At 39.3% G+C, this 26,161-nt stretch overlaps 2 protein-coding genes across 4 annotated transcripts in view; one reads left to right on the top strand and one right to left on the bottom strand.

The window, feature by feature from the left end:
* Positions 1-953: 953 nt before the first annotated feature.
* Positions 954-6,168, bottom strand: dbx2 (developing brain homeobox 2). 2 transcript variants are annotated; one of them, XM_020056547.3, is made up of 4 exons: positions 5,755-6,168; positions 4,077-4,169; positions 1,891-2,075; positions 954-1,609 (listed from the first exon to the last, which is right to left on the bottom strand). In XM_020056547.3, exons 1-4 carry the CDS (start codon positions 6,017-6,019, stop codon positions 1,340-1,342), a joined length of 813 nt encoding a protein of 270 aa, XP_019912106.2. In that variant the 5' UTR covers positions 6,020-6,168; the 3' UTR covers positions 954-1,339. The 2 variants fall into 2 exon arrangements, with proteins under 2 accessions (XP_019912106.2, XP_019912107.2); XM_020056548.3 differs by having other exon boundaries at positions 4,107-4,169.
* The window catches only part of nell2a (neural EGFL like 2a), a 110,006-nt gene continuing 89,821 nt past the window's right edge, over positions 5,977-26,161 (top strand). Inside the window, exons 1-2 of one of the 2 annotated variants that reach the window (XM_020056546.2) lie at positions 5,977-5,992; positions 6,258-6,356. Coding sequence is in view for 1 of the 2 variants with exons in the window: in XM_010898191.3 (XP_010896493.2) it covers positions 24,246-24,294 (49 nt within the window). In the remaining variant the exon portion in view is untranslated. Of the gene's footprint in view, positions 5,993-6,257; positions 6,357-23,983; positions 24,295-26,161 lie in introns of those variants that run through there. The other variant, XM_010898191.3, reaches the window with a different exon arrangement.

Genomic DNA, 26,161 nt, shown 5'->3' with positions numbered 1-26,161 from the left:
CAAAATATTTAAACACAATATCAAGTACAATTACGCCTAAACTACATCCAATCCACAATAACATTTATTAACGTTTCAGATTACTTCTAGTAGAATCATAATTTTTTTTAATAGAGTTTGCGAGACAAAAGATGACTGGTGAAAAGACGATTAGATTAGGGTATGTAGGCTATTTTCCCGAACGACATTGTATATGCAATATACAGTGTAAAAATATGCAATTAACATATGTAAGTCACTAACAATATAAATACTATGAACGTGACGCTACGTAAGCAGCATAGCCAAGTAGGCTACGGCTGAAAGAAGTCAAGAGAAATGATGTGGCGTCAAGGCAAGGATGGAGGAAAAAACAATGCTGTAATATATACAGCTCATTTGCATTTTTAATGCAAGTGAAATTAACAGGAGCATTTATAACAATGAAAATAGACAACAATAATACTGACAGTGATTAATTATAAAGCTTGATGAGTGATTTCATTTTTTTTTATGTGATTCCTAGATCTTCTAATAAACATAGTTTTAATATATTTTCGGGTGGCCCTGACATAATGAAGAGGGAATAATATGCTCTGTGTGCTAGTATGTTTGGGGGCTTAGGAAAATAGCCAAGCAGAAACCATAAGCTGGATGCACTTAAATCCAATAAACTATCTACTAGTTCTGGACAGGCAGAGGAGAACAAAAAACATGTGACATGTTCATATGTAAAGATTAGATATATTGTTGGTATTTTGGTTGCTCTTAGGAAAGGACATTGTAGTGAGCATTAGCTGCCCTAGTAGACATGGACAACAGGGCAGATTTAACACTGTAACAGTTTTATTAGTGTGTATCCAGATATTATATAAAGTGTATCAGAGGGGCATCTGGTAGAGCCCAGGGCAGCGAGGGTTGGGTTACCACCTTTGCCTAATTCTGAGCCAGGAAAATCCCAGGGAATTAAGAAATGAAAATGTAATGATTCATTTTATTTACACCGTTTTTTCAGTCAAAAGAGAAAAAGCATTCTGATTACAATATTAAACGTTGAAACACCTCGGTTGTATACACCTGACTAACCTTTACTGCGTATTTATATACAATATATGGCATAGGAAAAGTTTGGTTTATGAGATTTCTATTGATTATTCAAAATACCAAAGTACATCCTTTGAAAAACAGTTTGACAGAGTGAAGTCCGTCTACAAAATCTTGCTACACAATAGTAATCAAAAAAACTTTTTAAAAGATTACTGGTATTGTGTTGTTATGGTTGTTAGTTGTTTTATATCAGACGGTCCCTTTTAATTAATGTGACTGTCCCTTTCATTTCAGTCTCTCCTCGTCTCAAGGGTCACAGACGGTGAATGTTTGCCGACTCAGTGGCTGTATCAAAGTCACAGGTTCCTTGCATGGCTCTTTCTCTGGGGTAACTCGTGTGCCCCTGTACTAGGGACTGCTGTGATGGGGTTCTATGTGAAGTGCTCTCTGGTGCCCCCTGGGGATCCTCTTTTTGGTTGCAGCCCCGGGACATAAGCTCCTCCATTGGGGATCGGCCACTGTGGGCCTCCTTCTCTTTACAGTTCCTCCATTTCATCCTCCGGTTCTGGAACCAGATCTTCACCTGTCAGGAAGAGGTTCATGTTGAGAAACCAGTTGTTCTGATCTGCTGTGTTAAAGCAGAGACCACTGTCCTTGTTATTATACACGTGTCACAGTTGTGCAGTATTGTCAGCAGTATTTACGAACCTTTTAAAATGAGGAACCTTTCACTAATTCTAGACTTGAGCAGCTAAACAAGACCCAGTAAAATGTGGATGACCAGATCAATGACCGACGATGTTGAGTGAGATATGAGATGGGGTTGTGATGGAGCCCCGGTCAAGCGTTATGGTAGTATCATACCTGGGACTCCTTCAGGCTCAGGTCTGCTGCCAGTTTGTTCCTGTCAGTCTTGCTGATGTACTTCTGTCTTTTGAACATTTTCTCCAGCTCCTTCCTCTGTTCCTCGGAGAACACGGCCCTCCGGAGGATCCCTCGCCGGGATTTCGGGCTTGTATCCGGGGACCACATCGGAAAGTTGGCTCCCTCTGGAAGGTCAGAGGTCAGAATCGTTCATATTAATGTTGGTATTAAAGCTATTTAAAACCTGACTTGAGTCAAATTAAATGGAATTCATTATGGTTGGTTATTATAGAGGAATTACATTTGCATTTCTGCACAGAATGTTTTTTGCATAAACGGAAATGCACAGTACCTACTAGAGAGAAGTACTTGCATATCTGAATATAGAAATAGGTCAAATTTAAATGAGGTCAATAACAAACATGCATTTGAATGCACAGGAGACGTATTACAGTATATCCCTATATCAAGTGAGCCAAAACAGAAAATCCTTGGGCTCAGATCCTTTCCAGTCCAAACCACAAAAAATCCTACTGATTATGAAAGTGTGACTTACATTTATCTACACTATCCGGCAAACTTCCTAGCTCACTATCTTCATTGATTGTGCCCATCTTCTGGAGCCAGTCGTCTACACGCTTTGTCTCCATCACTTAATTTCCGTCAATCTGTCTAATTTAACAAAATAGGGGTGACTAAAGAGAGAAAGGAGACCTGTTTTCACTGGGGAGAATGGGATTTGATGAACTCTGAGGAGCAATCCCACGCTGCCTCACTCACAGGTGCACGCACAACAAAAGTCAAGTGGAGTATTTTCCAAATCCCATTGAGCAATGCCTTTTTAATCTGTACGACAAATCTGCACACAGACCACCTCAGGGAGCGTCTAACCGGTTTAGACACGCTCCTTGGGCCTCCTTTGGACCTCAATGGCTTCCACTTAAACGGGCGATTAACAGGTCACTCCCGGGGGCAACGTGCGTGTCTAACCTCAGAGTGCACAGCTCCAAGGGACCCACAACACAAGAGACTGTTTACTGAGGGGCTCCTGCTCTCACTAGCTCTGCGCTCCTCACCAAATCTTTTCTCTCACAGGTATCGGCCCCCGGGTTGTATGGGAAGATGAGCTCGAAATAAGTCTATAAAAGTCATTTTCATTGAGTTCTTTATGTTCCAGTCAGAGGACTTTAAATGGGTAGGAATGAGGTGTGAGGTGACAGGATAAAGCAGGGGGTCGGGGAGCTGGATTCTTGGGCCAAACAAAGGGCTTGTGGGCTGTTCCTGGGCACAGCCCCCTTTCTGCGGGGGAAAGGCTGTGGTCTCTGGGTTTTTGTCGCGAGGAGTTCATTGCTGTGGTGAAAAATTGCAGTGGGGTCGCGCGTGGATGGTGAAGTGAAAGTGCCAATTGGTCACAGCCGGGCATGGCATTGTCCTATTACTGGGCACTGTGGGAAAGAGTCAGCCCACTGAGGGGACCCAGGGGACCGGGGGGTCTTTATTGAGCAATGCTATTTGCTGCCTCATTTGTCAGGAGCCACAGGACACAGCAACTAACGTTACAACCCTGACAGAAGGAGAAATCACTGCTTGTCATTAGCCTCTCTGAAAGGCAGACTCCAAAATACAATACCATTACATAACCCGATTCAAATCCATATTCCACGGGACGGATTCTGGATGGATTGATGTTGTTTTTTTGTTGATAACCACCTACAGGTAATCATCTTCTAACACAATCCCCTCGGGCAGGAGAACCACAATAAGTCTGGTCACAGTAATTCAACAGAGTTGGGACAAACATCAGCCAAACACGTTGAGGCTGAGTTCCAAACTACCATCCAGAGGCCATACTCATGTCCCAGAGTCCCACAACAGACCGCTACAATGGCACACCCCTGATCATTACAGCCTTAATCTGACAGAGACAAGGAGTTTATTATCCCTGCACATTTCGCTCAGTCAGTGTGCGTATCTGTGAGCGCAAATTGGGGCCTCAATGGCCAAAAAGGCCCCTCCCCCCCATGGGTCTAAATAGCCGTGAATGGTCATGAATAGCAGTTCAGAGAGTTGAGTAGAGAACTAGCTCCCTGGCATTGCATCAGTAATTACCCGTAGAGAGTATGGGAGACCCTGCTGCTAACACTTAGAGGAGCTGAGGCATCGTTGATGAGGCATAAAACACTCACTGGAGAAGACAGGCGAGGGGCTAGACCCACCACAGCAAGACGCTGCTGCCAGCAGATACCGAGGACCTGGGAGAAACATGCGGCTCAGTCGGCCTGCGAAGAGGAGAGAGACAAGGAATAATTCCAGTGGAAATTGTGGACATGCTATCTGTATATTTTGAGTGGAATGTAATGCTCAGATTAAAACGGTTGTTATTTCTACTTTGATTATTCAAAATTTTTGTGATATGAACATAAAATAACTGGTTTGTTGACATCTGAAGAACATTCTCATAATGAAGTGACTAACACGTTACGTGTATATCACAAATATATAGGCAATATAAGTTACGTGTAAGTTTTGTCAGAGGATAACATTTATTTTAAGAACCATTAATTTAAATAGATCTTATTATTAATTTTTACTTTGGTATGTCCAAGGGTTAAAATGTAATCTACGTATGCATGACACGTTTTGAAAGTTATCATTCAATTCAGCCTGTTTTTACTCTGGAGACGTATATCTCCGCGTGTGCGTAGACAGGTAAACACTGGGACGATTATACTTACCTGCATTGACAGTAGTTTAGAAGGCTTAAGGCTACACATGATCTATTTCGACATCTGGGTTTATTAGCCGTACGATTATAGTACAGGTAAAGGGATACAAATGACAAATCTTTAGGTAGTTCTGAATTCGTTGTTGCTAGTTTAGCTAGATAGCTTTCTTCGTTTTTTATAGCAGAGTGCCTGGCTTAATTGCTTTCTTATTAGCTAATATATTTTTAGCTGGTTTCTAAATAGCATGGTAGAAAGCTAGAGTATGTTCAGGTGTGAAAATGAGCCAACACCCTCAGTTCTCCAAAGCACTCTTGGAAAATGCTGGAGAAAGCCTAACAATAACAGCAAGATGACAGCATTTATCTGTATTGAATTACGGTTTGTAAATAAATTATTCCTCAAATCGTTTCAGATTTAATCGTTTAGTCATATCAGGTGATCATCACTTAATTGGCAAAATATATTATGATATGGGTGTCCAATAGAAATAAAATGATTTGGGATTCGTGCAAACATTATCATTTGGATGTAATGAATGAACAGTATTTGAATCCATAGTTCTGCCAGTTTGTTGAGTAAGGGCATTTCGCTAGTTGCAGCCCATAGCTTCCAGTGACATACATTTTGTCCAGCTGTGTATGCATTTATATTAAAATAGGTTTAGTAATAAATCACATTTCAGATTTCAACTATTATTCATTAACCAGATGTACATGTATATAAATACATTTTAATTAATAAACTTTTTATAACTCATGAACAAACATTTAAAAAAAAAATCCCAGGTTGTTTCATTGCCCTAAAAGCTACCGTAGATGTCATAATGCTGCTGATGTAACATGAAAACAATCATAATGGTGACCATACAACGCTATAACAGACATCATTTTGATGATGTAACACAATAACATAATTAATGCTAATGATGTAACAACATAACATACACAATGCTGATGATGTAACGGGAGAACACGTAATGCTAATAATGGAACATGACAACAGACATAATGCCGGTGATGTAACATGATAAGATGCGTAATGCTAATGATGTAATACGACAACAGACATAATGTTGGTGCTGTAACACGATTGTAGACATAATGCTGATTATGTTTTGAATAATAGGAGGCTTTTTTACCTGAGTGTAGCCGAGGAATTAACCCTCTGTCCTTGGCTCTTTCACAGTTTTGACTCTGACCCTCATAGACAACATGCTGAGGGCCCCAGGCTGTCCTGCGAGGGTTGCCAAGTGGGCCCCTGAAGAGCCGACCTGTTGATCCGTCCGAGGCGAACGAGGGAGGAGTGGGAGAGGATGGCCCTGCTGAGCGCAGCAGGTTGTCGATGAGGAAACTTTTCCCAGAGGTGCCAAAGCCTGGGTGAGTAGGAGATGATCCTGTCGCCATATTCCCGCTCTTCTTCTTGTGTCTGTCCTACTATCATCCCATTCACTGTGACCCTAAGGTACGCTCTGTTGCTTAAGTCACAGTACAGCAGAGCAGTCTCAGCAGTCACACAGCCAAATGACAGAAGAGGCACAAATCTGAGCTGTAATCCTTCCAGGACTGACCAGGGCCAACTTCATTAAAGTCCCAGGAAAACAAAAACTCTCTAACTCGCTTCTTCTCGCCCCTTCTCCTCTAGGGTCTGCACTTTGCTCCGGTGCTGCAGCTTGATTGGCTAAGAGGCTCTAATGTGATTCTCAATTCAGATAAGACCGGGTCCATTCTGGAGTGGCAGAAGGTGGGTCCGACTCCATTCATTATGTCAACTTGCCTATTAAATGATAGACACCCGAGACAATGGGCTGCTGGACAAAGTTTAACGTGCAGTAAGCGTATTTCTCAGTCCTGCAGTAAATAGTTTTCTCTTTTCTGCAGCCACCTTCAGAGCTTTCATTGTGGCCTATAGAATCTATAGGGGCAAAGAGGTTTGCAGGCCATTCCTTCACACAGTGCACATTATTACGTGGTTTGATCTTGGTCACCTGCACATTGTTTTGTCTTAGTAAAAAAAAAAATGTTTTGTGTGAGCAATTCTTAGCAAATTTGTCATAGAATTTAAATCTCCATGACATTTGTTAAATTGTATGTTTTCTAGTTCATTATTTCATTTTATTGCAATTGCACTTAACTTTAATTGAGCAGACAGATAATGAACTACAGTACCTGATCGCCAGATTCAACAGGACATTCATATAATACTTTTTATTCTAAGGACTCAAACCAATTAATACATCTTCCTAAGGGTTATTCTCCTGTCACTATTCTCCGCTTTTTAGTGACTTGATTGGTCTACTCCACTATGGCTTGCCACTCACAGACTTGACAGGCCTTTTGGCTCCTGCTTAAGATAGAAAATCGTTCTGCCCTCAGTTGACAGATTCTCTGTGTTTTAAAAAGACCTTCCCTCCTGATTGACAGAAATATGCACAAAGCCGCAATGTGAATAATCCATAGCATTTAACACATCAGAACACAGAACACAGATTCTGTTGTGGTCGAAAGGTAGACTTTTTAGAAGAGGTCAGCGTGTGTAGACCCTACTCCACGGTGTGCGGCGTTGAAATACTTAACATAAAACACTGAAAAGAAGATAGACAATCGTGTTAAACCACCGCATAATAATCACAGCAAGTTCAGCGTAATGCCAAACCACGAGTCTAACCTCCATCTGTTGATATAGATCCCTTAAACTATGACTCCAACCTACGTCTGTTGTTATAGGTCCCTTAAACTATGACTCCAACCTACATCTGTTATAGATCCCTTAAACTATGACTCCAACCTGTGTCTGTTGTTATAGATCCCTTAAACTATGACTCCAACCTACATCTGTTAGAGATCCCTTAAACTATGACTCCAACCTACGTCTGTTGTTATAGATCCCTTAAACTATGACTCCAACCTGCGTCTGTTGTAGATCCCTTAAACTATGACTCCAACCTACATCTGTTGTTATAGATCCCTTAAACTATGACTCCAACCTACATCTGTTATAGATCCCTTAAACTATGACTCCAACCTGTGTCTGTTGTTATAGATCCCTTAAACTATGACTCCAACCTACATCTGTTAGAGATCCCTTAAACTATGACTCCAACCTACGTCTGTTGTTATAGATCCCTTAAACTATGACTCCAACCTGCGTCTGTTGTAGATCCCTTAAACTATGACTCCAACCTACGTCTGTTGTTATAGATCCCTAAAACTATGACTCCAACCTGCATCAGTTGTAGATCCCTTGAACTATGACTCTAACCTGCATCTGTTGTAGATCCCTTAAACTATGACTCTAACCTGCCTCTGTTGTTATAGATCCCTTAAACTATGACTCCAACCTGCGTCTGTTGTTATAGATCCCTTAAACTATGACTCCAACCTGCATCAGTTGTAGATCCCTTAAACTATGACTCTAACCTGCATCTGTTGTAGATCCCTTAAACTATGACTCCAACCTACGTCTGTTGTTATAGATCCCTTAAACTATGACTCCAACCTGCGTCTGTTGTTATAGATCCCTTAAACTATGACTCCAACCTGCATCTGTTGTAGATCCCTTAAAATATGACTCCAACCTACGTCTGTTGTTATAGATCCCTTAAACTATGACTCCAACCTACGTCTGTTGTTATAGATCCCTTAAACTATGACTCCAACCTATGTCTGTTGTTATAGATCCCTTAAACTATGACTCCAACCTGCGTCTGTTGTAGATCCCTTAAACTATGACTCCAACCTACGTCTGTTGTTATAGATCCCTTAAACTATGACTCCAACCTGCGTCTGTTGTTATAGATCCCTTAAACTATGACTCCAACCTACGTCTGTTGTTATAGATCCCTTAATCTATGACTCCAACCTGCATCAGTTGTAGATCCCTTAAACTATGACTCTAACCTGCATCTGTTGTAGATCCCTTAAACTATGACTCTAACCTGCCTCTGTTGTTATAAATCCCTTACATTTCGTAGTCACAGTTAAAGCCTAAAGGCACACAACAAACACGGGGGGGGGGGGGGGGTTGCGTTGTACATACTAACCAGTCACGTGTAACCCTGAGCTGACTGCCCTGGCTAATGACACTGAGCCCCTTAATGGGTGAGCTGGGTAAAGAGGAGGCCGACTGAAGTGAAACAGAATTGGGGAACAGTAAACAAGCATGTCCGGGCGAGGCGAAGGGGGTGCACTGTTCGGGGGGGACACCTCATGCTGGGCATGGAAATTGCCCTAGACAGCCGGGCCCATTGTGTGTCCCCCGGGGAGCCAAAGGTTGCTTGTAATGAAATTTGAGGTTTTATATAGTGACTGGTAGAGAAAGCATCCGCTGGGTCTCGTGTGAGGGGTGTTCGGGCTATCCTATCTACCTCTGTGTCTACCTAATGCGTGTTTACATGCTCCTCATGGGCCACTGTTTTGTGATGCTTCCCTGGGCTTTTGTCTGCCAAGGAGAGTTGCCATTTGTTCATGTCACAGTCGACCATGAGCGGAGCCACAGGCGCTTCATCGACGCACAGCAAATACACACATCTTTATTCATAAAGTACAGTGCAGCTGGAAAGATAGTGGTGGCCAGACTGGTGCGATGCTATATGCAAGGTGTGGTTTGACGCCATGGTGATGCATTCTGTCTGACCCTTTTGAGGGAGAAACGATTTGTTCTTTTTCACTTTGGGGTAATTATCAAAGGCTGGCTGACTCCTCTCTTTCGCAAAGTGGGTCATTTCCTTGATGATATTGACAATGCTTATCAGCAAATGGACCAAACATGGATTGTAGCGTTGTAAGGCTTCGCATTTGGGATGAAAAGCATCGTTAGGATTCGCAACTTGTTAATGGGCCAAATTCCAAGGTAGAATTCCAAGGGGTAGGAGGTATAATTGAGCCATTGGAATCGCAGCTCTTGAAAATACCCTGAAAAGCAAGTTCATGTGAATTTATTTGATGTCCATTCTGCTCTCCATTGGAGGGAAAAAGTAGGGTCCCCCATTCAGCCGTCCACAATAGTCCTGTTGAGGTCCAGCACTGTGCAGACCAGCTGAGCCCCTTTCTGTCTCTGGCCTCTTAAAAAGATACCGGGCCAGTGCACACTCAATTGATATTCCACCACTCGAACTTAATATCATGAATGGAGAGCCAGACTCTATGAATCAGAAGACAATGCGCTTAGCTTAGCAGCAAACTGGCACTTTGTGTGGTGTCTGTGGCTGCAGCAAGGAAGTGTCTAATGTGGGTCTCACAATTGTGATTCTATAGAGTTCTAATGAGCTTCAGTGTGGAGGATGAATGGTGGGGCCCATTCAGTGTGAGGGCCAGGGAGCCCGCTCTGTGCACACCCACACAATGGAAGACAGAGGAGGGGAGGCAGGCCACCACTGGTCTGCAGGAACACTGAAAACCCATGACAGTCTATAATATATAACAAGACCACAAGGGAGAACGAGAGAGAGAGAAAGACAGAGAGAGAGAGAGATATCAAAGCCCAAGGCTAATATCTACAGAAATGTGTGCTTTTAAAGCTGCAGTCATTGTTCTTGACTGATTTAACATACATGTGTCCTGTATGTACAGTATGTTTCCATACTGTGCTAATATTCTGGTAATATTTATCATTCTAGTTTACAAAGAACAACCAGCTTTTCCTGAGGTCAGTGGTATCTTCTGTTCTTTGTGGAAACATGCCCTTCGGGGAGCTCAGCCGTGTAGACCCTGGTTTAAGGGTGGATGCATCAGTTAGTACAGAGCTATCATTAACTAGGAAATGCAGCTCTAAAACTGGACAAAAAGGATTAGCTAGAAGCAGGGTCATCAATATTCCAGAAAGTCTGCAGCAGAGTAGATATCCGTGTGTCTGTGCGTGGGCGTCTATTTGCAGTAGCCCCAGCATGACACAGGGTTGATGTTTCCTCAGCATTACATGACTGTCATTGATGAGAAGTGGAGAGATAAAGGATGTACATATTCTTGTTAAACATATTTATTGATTTAATATATATATATATATATATATATATATATATATATATATATGTATATATATATTCATAATTTTTTTTGAGGGCTGTATATATGAAAAAACGTATTCATTATTTAATCCCACAACTGTTCACACGAGACATCCATTAATCACAGGATTACTACATCATTACTGCTGTTCCCCTCACACAGGGAATGGCAGAAAACGATTGGCCGTGGTCTGGGAACCATTGTCAAATTAGAGCATGTAGCTGTTGGGTGGACGTATGCGCACCACATTCAGCTCCTGTAGATCTACAGACAAGGAATTAGAGACAGACACTCTGCCCAGTCAAGCTCTTCTCTGTCCTGACATCCCTATGGTGGTGAAGTGAGGACAGCAGGGTCGCTGCCCATTTTCCAACCATCACAAAAAATCCCACATTTTTAAAGAGTATTTTAAATCAATATTAATGTTAATCATCATATTGGGCTAATCATTAGCTAGCTAGTGTGATCATTTACCTAGTAAGCATCTTGTGGATTCATATCCCCAAAATCTTGCATAAACACTAAGAATACAGGCCAGCCTGACCTTCAGGGGGCCCAAGATAAGAGAAGTGTTCCATTTGGAAATCTGTACCCAAGCATTACCATAAGTAAAACAAGAGAATCATGTGATTGTGTCTCACTGTAATGATGGAATACAATTATTGATATACAAGTACAATCTCATTTTGGGGCTTGTGTTCATTTTGCACTGTACAAATACTTTTTTGAATAAGAATTATATTACGGCCTCACTATCCATGCCTGAATCTAGTAAGTTCCACCGCAATGTTCCACCACATCACTGTTTGGAGTAGGGGCTAGAGATTGTTTCTGGACAGGCAATGGCTATTATGGTAGTGTGTTCTGTCTGTCACTCTGATAATGTAGTACAGGTCAAATGCTTGCTCACTCATAATTACATTTATTTTATTAACTGCGTAACTAATACCTTTTCATCCAATGTTTTTTGGGAAAGACTAGTTTTTAGAAGAAAGGCACAACAAGGACTGAGGAAGCAAGCATTTGTCATCTTGAAGAGTATACTGATCTTTAATTTTAATGTAGATGGTAAGTCTACATTGCATTTAAATGTTAAAGTTTGTATGTTAAAAATCAGGGTTGGGGTCTATTCCAGTACAAGTTGGTCACTTCAGAATTAACCATCAAGGTTCCCATGAACTTGTATCTTCTGTTACTGAGATATGATGCTTTCCCACCAGTTTTTTTTAAAGGAATGCAATAGCTGTATGTAACTATGGATAAGAACACCTAAATCAAATAATTTTGGAAGTAAAATATGTATTTGCTTATTGATTATTATTATTGTCAAAAATATTATATTCACTATTTATTTCCACTGATGATCCAAAACATTCTGACCACCTGCCTAATATGCTGTTGGTCCTCCATGTACCGCCAAAACAGCGCTGATCTGATGAGGCACGGACTCTACAAGACCCATGAAAGTGTCCTCAATCACTTGGTGATTTTGGTTTCCATTGCCTGTTGTTATGTCATTTTGATGTTAATGAATTAACAAATTACATACATCTACAATAAAGATTTAGATCTTTAATATATTTTGTTCATCGAGACACGATGTGTGATTTAAGTGTTCCCTTAATTTTTGCCTGACTAGAAGAGCAACTGTAATATATAAAGTCTACACACCCCTGTCAAAATGCCAGGTTCTTGTGATGTAAAAGAATGAGACAAAGATAAATCATGTCAGAACTTTTTCCACCTTTAATGTGACCTATAACGTGAACAATTCAATTGAAAAACAAACAGAAATCTTTGAGGGGGAAAAATAAAAAAACTCACAATAACCTGGTTGTGTGCACACCCTCCTGTGCACAGCCCTTTTCAGATCACCCCACAGATGGTCAATTGGATTCAGGTCTGGGCACTGGCTGGGCCATTCCAAAACGATAATCTTCTTCTGGTGAAGCCATGCTTTTGTGAATTTGGATGTGTGCTTTGGGTCGTTGTCGTGCTGAAAGGTGAACTTCCTCTTCAACTTCATCTTTCTAACAGACGCCTGAAGGTTTTGTGCCAGAATTGCCTGGTATTTGGAACTGTTCATAATTCCCTCCACCCTGAATAAGGCCCCGGTTCCAGCTAAAGAAAAACAGTCCCAAAGCATGATGCTGCCACCACCATGCTTCTCTGTGGGTATGGTGTTCTTTGGGTGATGTGCAGTGTTGTTTTTGCGCCAAACATACCTTAAACCTTGGTTTCATCAGACCATAACACGTGGTTTTGAGAGATTTAATGTTTGTTTTTGCAAACTTCAGCCAGGCTTGGATGTTTTTCTTTGTAAGAAAAGACTTCCGTCTTGCCACCCTACCCCATAGCCCATTCATATGAAGAATACGAGAGATTCTTGTCACATGTAGCACAGAGCCAGTACTTGCCAGAAATTCCTGCAGTTCCTTTAATGTTGCTGTAGGCCTATTGGAAGCCTCCCTGACCAGTTTTCTTCTTGTCTTTTTTGGAGGGACATCCAGTTCTTGGTAATCTCTCTGTTGTGCCATATTTTCTCCACTTGATGATGACTGTCTTCACTGTGTTTCATGGTATATCTAATGCTTTGGAAATTATTTTGTACCCTTCTTCTGACTGATATCTTTCAACAATGAGATCCCTCGGATGCTTTGGAAGATCTCTGCGGACCATGGCCTTTGCTCTGAGATGCAACTAAGAAAAGGTCAGGAAATACCTACTAGAACAGCTGAACTTTATTTGTGATTAATCAGAGTCACTTCAAATGATGTCAGGTGTGTAATGACTTCTATTTAACATGAGTTTGAATGTTATTGGTTCATTCTGAACACAGCCACATCACCAGTTATAGGAGACTGATAGTCTCACTCAGTCTCCTGACAATGCAAATGGTCTGCCAGTATTTTTTGATAACATGCTGCATTAATCTTGCCATCAATTTTCACCAGATTCCCAGTGCCTTTAGAGCTCACCCCCCCCCCCCCCCCCCTCAGTGAGCCACCACCATGCTTCACAGTGGAGATGGTATTCTGTTCACTATAGGCCTTGTTGACCCCTTTCCAAACATAGCTTTTTTGTTTGTGACCATAAAGCTCTATTTTGGTCTTGTTACTCAAAATTACAGTATGCCAGAAGCTGTGAGCCGTGTCAAGATGTTGTCAGGCATATTGTAACCAGGGCTTTTTTTTGTGGCATTGGTGCAGTAAAGGCTTCTTTCTGTCATCTCGACCATGCGGCAAATTTTTGTTCTAGTATCGTCGTATTGTGCTCCTTGAAACAACCACACCGTCTTTCTAGAGCTGCCTGTATTTCTCCTGAGGTTACCTGTGGGTTTTTCTTTGTATCCCGAATAATTCTTCTGGCAATTTTGGCAGAAATCTTTCTTGGTATACCTGACCTTGGCTTGGTATCAAGAGATCCCTGAATTTTCCACTTCTTAATAAGTGATTGAACAGTACTGACTGGCATTTGCAAGGCTTTTGATATGTTTTTATATCCTTTCCCTTTATAAAATTCTGTTACCTTGTTACGCAGATCTTTTGACAGTTATTTTTTGCTCCCCATGGCTCCGTATATAGGCCGCTCAATGCAGCCATGTGAGAGCTAACAAACTCATTGACTATTTATACACAGACACTAATTGCAGTTTAAAAAGCCACAGGTGTGGGAAATTCAACTTTAATTTACATTTTCACCTGTGTGTGTCACCTTGTGTGTCTGTAACAAGGCCAAACGTTCAAGGTTATGTAAACTTCTGATCAGGGCCATTTGGGTGATTTCTGTTATCACAGAACTATTTCAGTTTTATGGTTTAAAAAGGAGCCAAACAACTATGTGATAATAAATGGCTTACAAACTTATGAGCATAACTGTATATATATATATATATATATATATATATATACACACACACTAAACGTGTCATCGTATCAGTTATTATAAAATTACAGAAATATACAAAACATACAATTCTTTCATTGTGTTGGATTTTTGTTATTAAAATGTGGTTCCAAAGTTGGGACACAGTGTAAAGTGTAAAGAAAAACAGATAGCAATGATGTGCAAACCATTTAAACCCTATATTCAATAAAGAATATCAAATGACAACACATCAAATGTTGAAACTGAGAAATGTAATTGTTTTTTGGAAAACATTCACTCATTTTGAATTTGATGCCAGCAACAAGTTTTAAAAAAGCTGGGGAGTTATTCTTTTACTTCCCCTCTGAACTATTTTCTCGTGGGCCGGATGGAATTGCCTCACGGGCCTCATGGGGCTTCTACTGTGTCCCCATGCTCCATACAATGGAATGACAGGGACACCTGCTGTTCAAATCCAATACTGCTTAAACACTGGTCACTGGTCTAGTCTCTGTATTACCCAAACATGCCCACTAGATGGAACCCTTGTACTTATATGGCGGACAGCTACAAATTCAATATCTTTGTGTGCTTTATCGGTATTCAGCCATGATCAGGAATTGCAGTAAGCATTAAATGTGTAGTAAAACACTACATGGTATAGAATACATCTAAAAGCATTGTATTGAGTAACAGCATTCTCTAAGAAGTAAACCACAACTGGAGTCCATAATGGATGTGACCATTTGACAGGTTGTGGAAGTGGAACTAGAGTAACTAACATCAGATGATCAGTTGTAATGGTTATATTGAGACGACTGTTGTAAAGGTGGGGAGAAGTTTTATGTCTCTTATAAAATATTGTATGTTCTACATTTTTGACACAAACATCAATAGCCTGCCCGTGTTTCAGCCTGTCCTCTACGATTTTGATGACTCTTCATTTGTATTGCTTTGGTGGGGTTATTAAAGATATTAACCATGACGTGCAGCTCTGGCTGAAAACACAGCAGCATGTCATGCCATTAGCTGCATGTACAGGAATAACAACAACATTCAAGCTTGTCTTCCCTGGAAGACGACTGAGGCTCCTTCTAAAAGGTATTGTAATGCATATGATTTTAAATTGTATTTATACAGAGACGATTTTGCAAATATGACTGATCATGCAAAGTCTTTTATTTAAGGATAGTGATCATTTGAAGCCATTTATTATCACATAGTTGTTTGGCTCCTTTTTTATCATAATGATAACATAAATCACCCAAATGGCCCTGATCAAAAGTTTACATACCCTTGAATGTTTGGCCTTGTTAGAGACACACAAGGTGACACACACAGGTGAACATGGCAATTAAAGGTGAATTTCCCACACCTGTGTCTTTTTAAATTCCAATTAGTGTCTGTGTATAAATAGTCAATGAGTTTGTTAGCTCTCACATGGATGCATTGAGAAGGGTAGATACTGAGCCATGGGGAGCAAAAAAATAACTGCGTAAACAAGGTAACAGAACTTTATAAAGATGGAAAAGGATATAAAAAGATATCAAATTCCTTGCAAATGCCAGTTAGTACTGTTCAATCACTTATTAAGAAGTGGAAAATTCGGGGATCTCTTGATACAAAGTCAAGGTCAGGTAGACCAAGAAAGACTTCAGCCAAAACTGCCAGAAGAATTGTTCGGGATACAAAGAAAAACCCACAGGTAACCTCAGGAGAAATACAGGCTTCTCTGGAAAAAGACGGTGTGGTTGTTTCAAGGAGCACAATACGACGATACTTGAACACTGTGAAGCATGGTGGTGGCTCACTGATGTTTTGGGTGTGTGTGAGCTCTAAAGGCACGGGGAATCTTTTGGAAATGTATGTCATGATGAATGCAGCATGTTATCAGAAAAAACTGGCAGACAATTTACATTCTTCTGCATGAAAGCTGCGCATGGGACGGTCTTGGACCTTCCAGAATGACAATGACCCTAAGCACAAGGCCAAGTTGACCCTCCAGTGGTTACAGCAGAAAAAGGTGAAGGTCCTGGAGTGGCCAGTTTCCTGACCTTAACATCATCATCACCTGCAAGAATTTGTGGCCTCATAGACAATTATTACAAAAGACTGCACACTGTCATTGATGCTAAAGGGGGCAATACACAGTATTAAGAACTAAGGGTATGCAGACTTTTTTTCTCTGTTGGCATGTTTTGTTTTATGACATACAGTTGAATGTGAATCCCATAAGAACTATGTTTTCTTTTAAGGGTATGCAAACCTTTGAGCACAACTCTATGACAAAATCTTAGACAAGCATGTGGACACCCGACCATCACACCGAGAGATGTCACTCATCAATTCCAGCACCAAGGGGGCGGTCCATGACGTGGCATGCTTTGTTATACTGCGGACAAAAACATTAAATAAAGCTGCAAGCAGCAGGTAGCGGGTTTCAGTATTAGGCTATTACTTGCCAGATTGCACATTCATTTAAATCGGACACATATCCAACTCATGTCCATAGCTGCAAACAATGTTATTTCCTTTTCACCAGTATCCTTGTGGCCAAGTGGAAACATCATTCAAATATAAACTAAAGTCACAACCCTGATCATGTGTACCAAAAGGTCTCAGCAATTCCTATGTCTTCAGATCCAGGGCCACCAGCCAAATGCATGTCCTAGTCCCTTTATTGTTGTCTTTTGCCTCTGTAACTGTCCTGTAACATCAGACTATAGTAGCCTAAAGTTAGGATTCATATAAATTGATGTCAATGTTTTTAGCAGGAACTAAGTAGCTAGTTAGTTCAACATTACCCACCTAGCTAGATAACTACCACTGTTCAATATTTGTACATGGATATTATTTTTTTTAAATAAATGTTTCTATCAAACATGATAACCAGCAAACCTCTCTACAAACATTGTTGTTTGCTAGTGTCATTTAACATTACCCTGCTGTTTGGTCCTACAGTTTAGTCACTACATAATGCAGAGTTTTTACAAACAGTAGTACAGTAATGTTAGCTTGTATTAGCTACTTAGAATTAGCTAATGCTTATTGGTGTTACAAGCTACACATTTTAGCAACATCTATGCTTTAGCTAATACAATGTTAGCTGACGCCAACCAATGTCAGCTACCTTTGGAAAATCTCCTTTTGATTTATTGTGGGACACAGATTTTGACAGTGGCTGACAGAAAGTGTCCCTTTTTTAATAAATTAAACTCTATTCTAGAAATAAATCATAGTCCTCGAAATGTTGGTGAGATTTTTGGATAAATCACAGTTGATTGAGAAGGCACAGAATTTGGCACCTGGTTGGCATTTTAATTAGATGAAAATATACTCAAAGATATTTTATATATTTCTCTAGAATTAAATGAAACTCTTGAAAGTGTTGGTGATGGAAAGACTGAAAACAGTTCACAAATATTTGGCTAAATCACAGTTAATTGACATGGACACATATTTTGTCAGCTGGCTGCCAGAAACTATATCCATTTTCACTGAATGACAATCTTCTGCATGAATTTCTTGGGCAAATACTTTCCACTGTGTGGCTCCGTTTGTTGAGCAATGTGTTACTAAAGCCTGTGGTTGAGGCTTCAAATCCCATTGTTGTCAGTTTAGTTTTGGTTACTTTTGGAAGAATCCCTTTTGATTTATTGTAGGGCACACACTATGCCATTGGCTGACAGAAATGGCACCCCTTTTTTATTGAATTGAACTGCTCTAGAATAAAATGAAACTGTTGAAAGTGTTGTCGAGGGAGAGACAGAAAACACTTTTAGTTGAGTATTTGTTGAGAAATTCATTGTTGATTGACAGGAGTACAGATTTTGGCAGCTGGTTGCCCGAAACTGTGTCCCCAGTTTAATTTAATCAAAATCTACTCCATATATTCCGTTGACAATTTCAACCCATGTTGCTCAATTTGGAGAGCAGTGTATTACTGACGGTAGAGGTTGTTGGTTCCGACAGGGGTCAGTATATACTTGGTTACAAAAATCTCTTTTGATTTATTACTGTGCACAGTTTGGGTCCGCGGCAGACAGAAATTGTGTCACTTATTTATTAAATGAAACTAGACTAGAATTAAATGAAATTAAACTGTTGACAGTTTTGATATGGGAGACACCCAAAATTGTAGAAGTTTGAGTAATTTTTTAATCAACCAAAACAATTTTCGAGAACTAGTGGCATTTTCAGCATTCTAGCTCCCCCGTGCGTTTAGAATAGTGTAATCACAGCTTGACACCATCAGACTCATGTTGACGCAATCTACCTTATTTTACCCGTGGTAAGAAAACACTGTAATTTGATGAGCGACTATGAGATTGTTGGACATCCCATTACAAAACCATGGACATTAATTTTGAGTTGGCCCCCTCTTTGGAGCCATAATAGCCGTCACTCTTCTGGGTAGGCCTTCCACAAGATTTTGGAATGTCTCTGTGGGAATTTTTGCCCATTCATCCAAAATAGCATTTGTGAGGTCAGGCATGGATGTTGGATGAGAAGGACTGGGTCATAATCGCTATTCCAATTCATCCCAAAGGTGTTCACTGGGGTTGAGGTCGGGGCTCTGTGCAGGCCACACAGGTTTGTCAGCCATTTCTTTATGGATCCTGCTGTGTGCACAGTCATGCTGGAACAGGAAAGGGCCTTCCCCAATCTGTGGCCACAAAGTTGGAAGCACCCAACTGTGTAAAATGTCTTTGTCTCTACAGCATTAAGATGACCCCTCAACTGAGTTAAGGAAGCTAAACCAGTCCCTGAAGCACAACCTCAGACCATTATCCTTCCTCCATCAAACTTTACAGTAGGCACTTTGCATTCCAGTAGGTAACATTCTCCAAGTATTTGACCATGAGACTGCCAGATAATGATGTGTGATTCATCACTCCACAGAGTTCAGTGGCAGCGTGCTTTACAGAAATCCAACCAACGCTTGGCATTGCGCATGTTGATGTGAGGCTTGCATATAGCTGCTCGGACATGGAAACCCATTTCATCAAGTCCTTGATGCTTCCACTTCAAAATTATAGCACTTCCAGTTGACCTGGGCAGATCTAGTAGGGAGATTTCACAAACTGACTTGTGGCAAAGGTGGCATCCTATGTGAGCCAGTGAGCTCTTCAGTGCAACCCATTGTACTGCCAGTGTTTGTCTGAGGAGGTTACATGGCTTTGTGCTGGATTTTATGCACCTGTAAGCAATGGGGGAGGCTGAAACACCTGAACTCAATTATTAGGAGTGTCCAAATACTTTTGGCCATATAGTGTAGATGAGCAATAGATAAATGTCCAGTTCATAGAAATAGATATATTTCCATCTGAATTATTCATCTATCCATCTCTACAAATCCATAGAGACAGATAGATGACCAATAGATAGAGAGATGACCAATTCTTAGAGATTACGATAGGAATTAGTAGTCTATCCATCTGAATGAATTCATATAGGTATATGACCAGTTCATAGAGATAGATGACACATTCATTGAAACAAAAAGATGACTTATAAGTCATCTATCTTTCTCTATGAATTAATAGAGGTAAATATAGGACCAACAGATAGATGAACAGTTCATAGATCAATGTATCTATATCTATCATAGAAAAAGCTAGTTGCCAGTTCATACAAAGATAGGTGATAAAAGTAGTTAGTACTGGTATATAAATGACATACATTAAATAATAAAGATAAGTAGTTGACAAACTCATAGGTAAATAACTTGTTAATTGAAACTGAATTACTATCTGAATAAGAAATCTGAATGCATATAGATAGATGGATGAGGAATAGATAGATGGTCAATTTATGGATATAAAAAGCAACAATAAAAATCATAGAGATAGATAGATGCCAATTCATACAGAGATAGGTGATAAAACCCATAAATACTGCTTCATAAATAACAAAATCATAGAGAGATAAGAAATGTACTCATAGAGATAGGTAGTTCACAAACTCATATGGATAGGTACAATTGATGACCAACATATGGAGAGATGATCAATTCATAGATACCGTACATAGATTATTATCGGAATAAATAATCTATCTTTATGAATTCATAGAGGTGTATAGATGACCGTCTTATAGAGATTGATGGACGTCAAATTCATTGAGATTAAAAGATTACTTAGAACTCATCTTTCTATCTCCGTAAATTCATAGAGATAGATGACCAGTTCATAGAGATAGATAGATGATATATTCATAGAAATTGATTACTATTGAATAAATCATCTATCTTTATGAATACTTTTAGAGATAGATGCCCAATTAATAGAGATAGGCAGATGTCAACACTTATAAGTCAACACTCATTCTCTATGAATTAGAGGTCTATAGAAGACCAACAAATACTTAGATGATCAGTTAACAGATAGATCAACAACAAAAATCATAGAGATAGTCAGGAGCCAATTCATACATAGATTGGTGATAAAATCAATTAGTGCAGGTTTAGCTGACAAACTCATAGGTCTAAGTAAATTACTTTTATCATACAGACTGATTTCTATCTGAATAAGTCACTTGTCTATCTCTTTGAATCCTTAAAGATAGACTGATGAGCAACAGATTGATAGATGCTCAATTCATGGATAGATAAATAAACAATAAAAATCATAAAGATAGATAAGTGCTAAAACCAATTAATACAGGGCCATAAATGACAAAATCATAGATAGAATAAATATTAACTCATAGAGAAAAGTAATTGACAAATATATAGAGGTAGGTAGATAACAAATTCATGGACCAAGAGACTGAAGGAACTACAGAGTTCTACTGCCAGAATGGGACAATTTATTAAAATGTCAACTATTTCCCAGGTGTTCCACAATGCTTGGCCATATGGCATGTGGAAGACATATCAAAGATGTAGCGATATGTTATCTGTTATCTGGTCTGATGATAGTAAAATTGTGCTTTAGGTCCAAAATGCAAAACTGTATGTGTGGTGCAAAGCTGATTTCCATGAGAAACCCATCCTTTAATGCATGTGCATTTCTTTGACAAGATATGGGAAACATTGTTGTCAGGATTGAGGCGACGATCCTTCATCCTAAAGGAAAACCAGCCTCAGTCTGCAGTGCTAATGTGCAATCCTGGTAGAGGTTTTGTAGCTGTAATCGCTAAGGTGGTTCTACCAAGTATGGATTCCATTTCAATGTGTTATGTATGTGGTGTAAATCAAATGTGGATGATCCCAATTGAATCCATGTTGTTTCAACCCTGTACTTTATGTCCCGGGCGGGGCGGGGGGTGGGCTAAGCCCCGAATGTATTGTGATCCTAGCGATCAACTCTGTTAACACATAGAATTATGAAGTAAAAAGTATAAAATAAATACAAATACATTTATATTTTACAGTCTTCAAAGTAGCCACCCTTTTCCTTGATGACAGCTTTGTACTCTCTTGGTATTCTCTCAGCCATCTTCATGAGGTAGCCACCTGAAATATTTTCATTCATTCTTGAAGGACTTCCCACACATGCTGATCACGTTTTGGCTGCTTTTCCTATACTGTGGTACAACTCATCCCAAACCATCTCAATCTGATGCAGCCAGTAACCACTCTAGACCTTTGGGGGCCCTAAGCCAAATTTGATTTGTGGCCCCCTCTCCCTTTGTGATTGGGGTCTCCCTAGCAGTTGGGGGGCCCCCTAAGCGACCACTTATATTGCTTATGCCTAGAACCAGCCCCGTACCTATTTAAGAAGTATCTCCTTATAAGACATGATACTACGGTTCACTTCACCGTCCCCATGTCCAAAATGTGCTCCTTCACAGTTCAAATTAGGAGTGTTTGGATTAGAATCCATAAAACAATTGTGCAGAAGGTGACATATAACATTTAAAGGACAACAGTCATATATAATGTGTTTGTAGTCAGCATACCCCAAGGTGCTTTGCCCAAAGAAGCATTGGGGATATAAAGTAACCATTTCCCCCAGACAGTTTCCATTTAAACAAAAATGCTGTGTGATAGCTAGCTATAAACACTGGTTCTGACTGCTTAATGCTGTAGCCTCTTTGATATTAGTATCGGTAGTTGCCAAGATTACAGGCGAGTGGGTGAGTCCCAGAGAGATGCTATGCATCCTCCATCTGTCAAATCGTTTGTTTGCATTGCTTTTTATTCTTGGCTGTTTGGCCACATGTTTGAATGACTTTATTTTCCTGATGGCACTTTAGGAAAGGATGACTTGTGGGCAATAACAAAGTAATTACATTTGCTGAGCCTTTGGCCCAGATGAGATTCAGCATTAATAATGAATTGAGAATTGGAGGCTTTCTCTCTCATGCAGCAGATGTGCTTCCTTGGCACGGCAGTTGTGCAGGAAACAACAACTTGGTTTTATTGACAATGGTTGCCCGACCAGATATTTGTTAAGGACTAAATATAACATGAAATGCATTCATTGCTATTGAAGTAAACGCCATTGTTTGTTATTGGAAAATAACCACCCCTCCCATGGACCAGTGAGGTCCAACACCCATGCACTGTTGCAGCCAGGGTTGGAATCTGACCTAATGCTCTTTCAGAAAATCATTTTCCTCCATCTTTCCACACTGTCCTCTTAAATTAATCTATCAATGCACATTTTTTATAATGTCCTCTGGTGACATCACTACATGTTAGGCAGACATGAGGCTGGAGCCAAAGAGGATCTGGAAATCGTTATGGAAATGTCCCCAGAATAAAATCAACTGGCCCTTATAACACTGTCCTGCATTATTTACCCACAGCACAGCTAGACTGAACCTTTCATTGTCAACTAAAGTTTTAAGTATATGTCTGTTTGTCGAACCATGTTTTTACAGTTGCGACTACTTCAGATTTGGAATTATCTGGTTGTTAAAAAGACAATTATTACATGAATTTCCATCTGAAAGTGGGTTTGAATTCTTTAGAACTTCAATGATTATTCATCTTTCTGGAGAATCAAGAGTCTGCACACACCTCTCTGTAACTAAAGAGTTCTGAATAAAAACATTGTAATTGCTCCCATGGAGGAGAAAGAGCATAGAGGAATCAACAAAGATGTGGAACACAAAACATCTATGAAAATCAACAGCAGATGCTTGTCTGTGCCAAGCGCTTTCTTTTAATGATGTGCCACATGTTCCATGCCAAATGAGAATAAAACTATAGAATATAAAGTTTGGATGGATGGAAGGATAAATGAATCAACAACACACTATATGCTCAATGTTCAAGTAATTAAAGCCCCAGTCATTAAAGGAATGTGACTATGGTGAAAAAAGTTCCCTGTAATTAGGCTATGCTTCTATTATATCGATGCCACGATACTAACAATGTAAATATAGCGCAGTTAAGCTGCTAACATAGAAACAAGTCAATAAATGTAAAATGATTTCGCGTTTTAGATCATCTATGTATTTTCAGCCGAAGACCACAAGAGGGCTGATTGGTCCTGTTTTATATCAACCCGGTAGCCTACCCTTTGCTATTTTTCTTTCCTCCGCGGAGCTCCTACTGAACAGAGGTGTTTTCGAGACTGGAGAAGCTTGCTTTGTTACAACCTCTATTGCGTACCCACCTGTGTCGCCAACGGACCGATTCCTATGTAACGGACCTTGCACTGAATGGAATAATATTTATTGGGCGTCAAAGTTATGAATCTGATGATGCGGTATTCACATATGTGGGATTTGTAATACTGCGCTGGTTTGATACATCGTTCGCATGTGATTGTATTGAAAAAACATGGACTAATTTTTATTCACAATGGGATTAAAACTATTTCTTGTCTTCGGTTTATTCTGCGTCACCTCAGGTAGGACACAGATTTGTAATTGACCATATAGCTAGCCTAATTCATATTACCGACTTTAGACACCCATTTAACAAAGTATTGCAATAGGCATTCATTAAACGGGATTGTCATTACTGGTCCTGTAGCAGCCAACGCTATTTCTCCTATCCTATTGCATTTTTTTTGTCGACGTTGCACCGTGGTGAAAGATAGTTTGATGTTCAATATTTGCCATATATTTGAACCTTCAAAGCTGAATAGCTGGCAAATAATGTGAACAACCGCCCCGAGGGGAAAAGTCTGTATACAACATTGCACAGGTCTTATTTTCCCGATTTCGTGCGGAGTTTGAAAATTGCACAACCTCGTTACTGGAACTATTGGCAGCCTGCGGAACAGACAATGAAACTAGCCTAATCTGGGAACGTCAACGAAGTGTATACAATTAAACTAAAAACTCTTACCGAAAAACTTTAAACCAACGTATAATGTTCAAAATAAAATTCTGCGGATTCTTTTATCTACACCCAAAATTCATAAAACGGTTTTGATGAAAATGTGTAATATAAATTGATTAAAATGTCAATAGCTCTTTGATCACATGACCTAGGCTACTTAAGTGAACTTTTCATTGTTGACAGGGCAGGTACCCAAATTGCTTGTTTGTTTTCCCATAAAGCGATAGCATATAAATAATTGGAACTTTTGAAATGGCAATATATTCTTCAATCATATTAGCTATTTCCTTTTAACTCTAACTTTTTCATTTTTATGTCAAATATTTATTTTAAATGCAATAGCTCTTCAGTGATATGACATGTACTCTTTACATTAAAATGTAACAGTGTATGAACACATGCTGCATAGCCTACCCTTAGGTTTTTCCATTAAGCACTTACTTAAGTGGATACAAATATTTTCAATTTCAAAATTGCAATATCTCTTCAACCACGTGACTAAGCAACTTCATTTCCAATGTACATTATTTCTTACATACAGCTGTGGTTTGTTCATATTGTTGAATTTAAACTTAAATTACACTTTGATCACATGACTTAGAAAATAAATTATTCTCATCCTCAATTATCAAGATTATCATTTGTAATCTTTTTCAAAATTATTATTATGTTTTTTGAGCAGATATGCATTCTCCCATAATTTACACAACTATCAATGCAAGACATGTCATTACCTTCAAATTTTTCATTCTTTACAATGTTTTATTTTAATGTTTTAAATTGCTTCTATATGGAAAAGCTAATAAAAACATTTGAAATGCTTTTTTTTATATTACACTTGATCTGATTTGAATCATTTTTGTTAGTCAGCAATTCTAGTATCTAGTACATGTAATAATTGCAAATGTTTTATGTTACCATGTTTGAATAAAGAATAAAAGATACACTCCATATTATACAAACATACATACATTGCTATTATTTCCTAAAAATAGGTGAATTACAGTAATGAGGATAGCATGATAAAAGTAAAAACTATCCATATTTTATTTTTTTTATCAGGGATTCAGTAACTCAACAAAATATGAAGGTGGGCATTTGTTTATCCCAAATTACTTTTGATTTGAATTGATTTTCAAAAATGCCCCTTATGTTAATATTATGACATGCATGTATTTTCAAACATAAGTGATTTAAAAACATCCATGGTCATTACTGTTAATATTAGTGTATTAGGACATAGCCTTAATGGTTGTTAGGTGTGTTTCATGTATTTTACAAGTTACCTTGTCAAGGTATGGGGAAAGACATAAACCTGTTGCAAGTCTAACAGTTTTACAATATTATATGAAACAAAACCTCAACCACTAGATTGTGGCTTGGAGTAAGTTAAATTGGCTTTATAACAAAAAAAACTCTATACAATAGGT

Source organism: Esox lucius, chromosome 19 (genome assembly GCF_011004845.1).
Source record: "Esox lucius isolate fEsoLuc1 chromosome 19, fEsoLuc1.pri, whole genome shotgun sequence".
NCBI lineage: Eukaryota > Metazoa > Chordata > Actinopteri > Esociformes > Esocidae > Esox > Esox lucius.
This window is presented reverse-complemented; position numbering and strand designations above follow the sequence as displayed.

Coding starts and splice junctions, on each gene's coding strand:
- dbx2 (XM_020056547.3), bottom strand. CDS start 6,019: ATGGCGACAGGATCATCTCCTACTCACCCAGGCTTTGGCACCTCTGGG. Junction 4,170..5,754: donor AATTCCTCGGCTACACTCAG/GTAAAAAAGCCT, acceptor TCCTCTTCGCAG/GCCGACTGAGCCGCATGTTT. Junction 2,076..4,076: donor CCCCTCGCCTGTCTTCTCCA/GTGAGTGTTTTA, acceptor CTGACCTTCCAG/AGGGAGCCAACTTTCCGATG.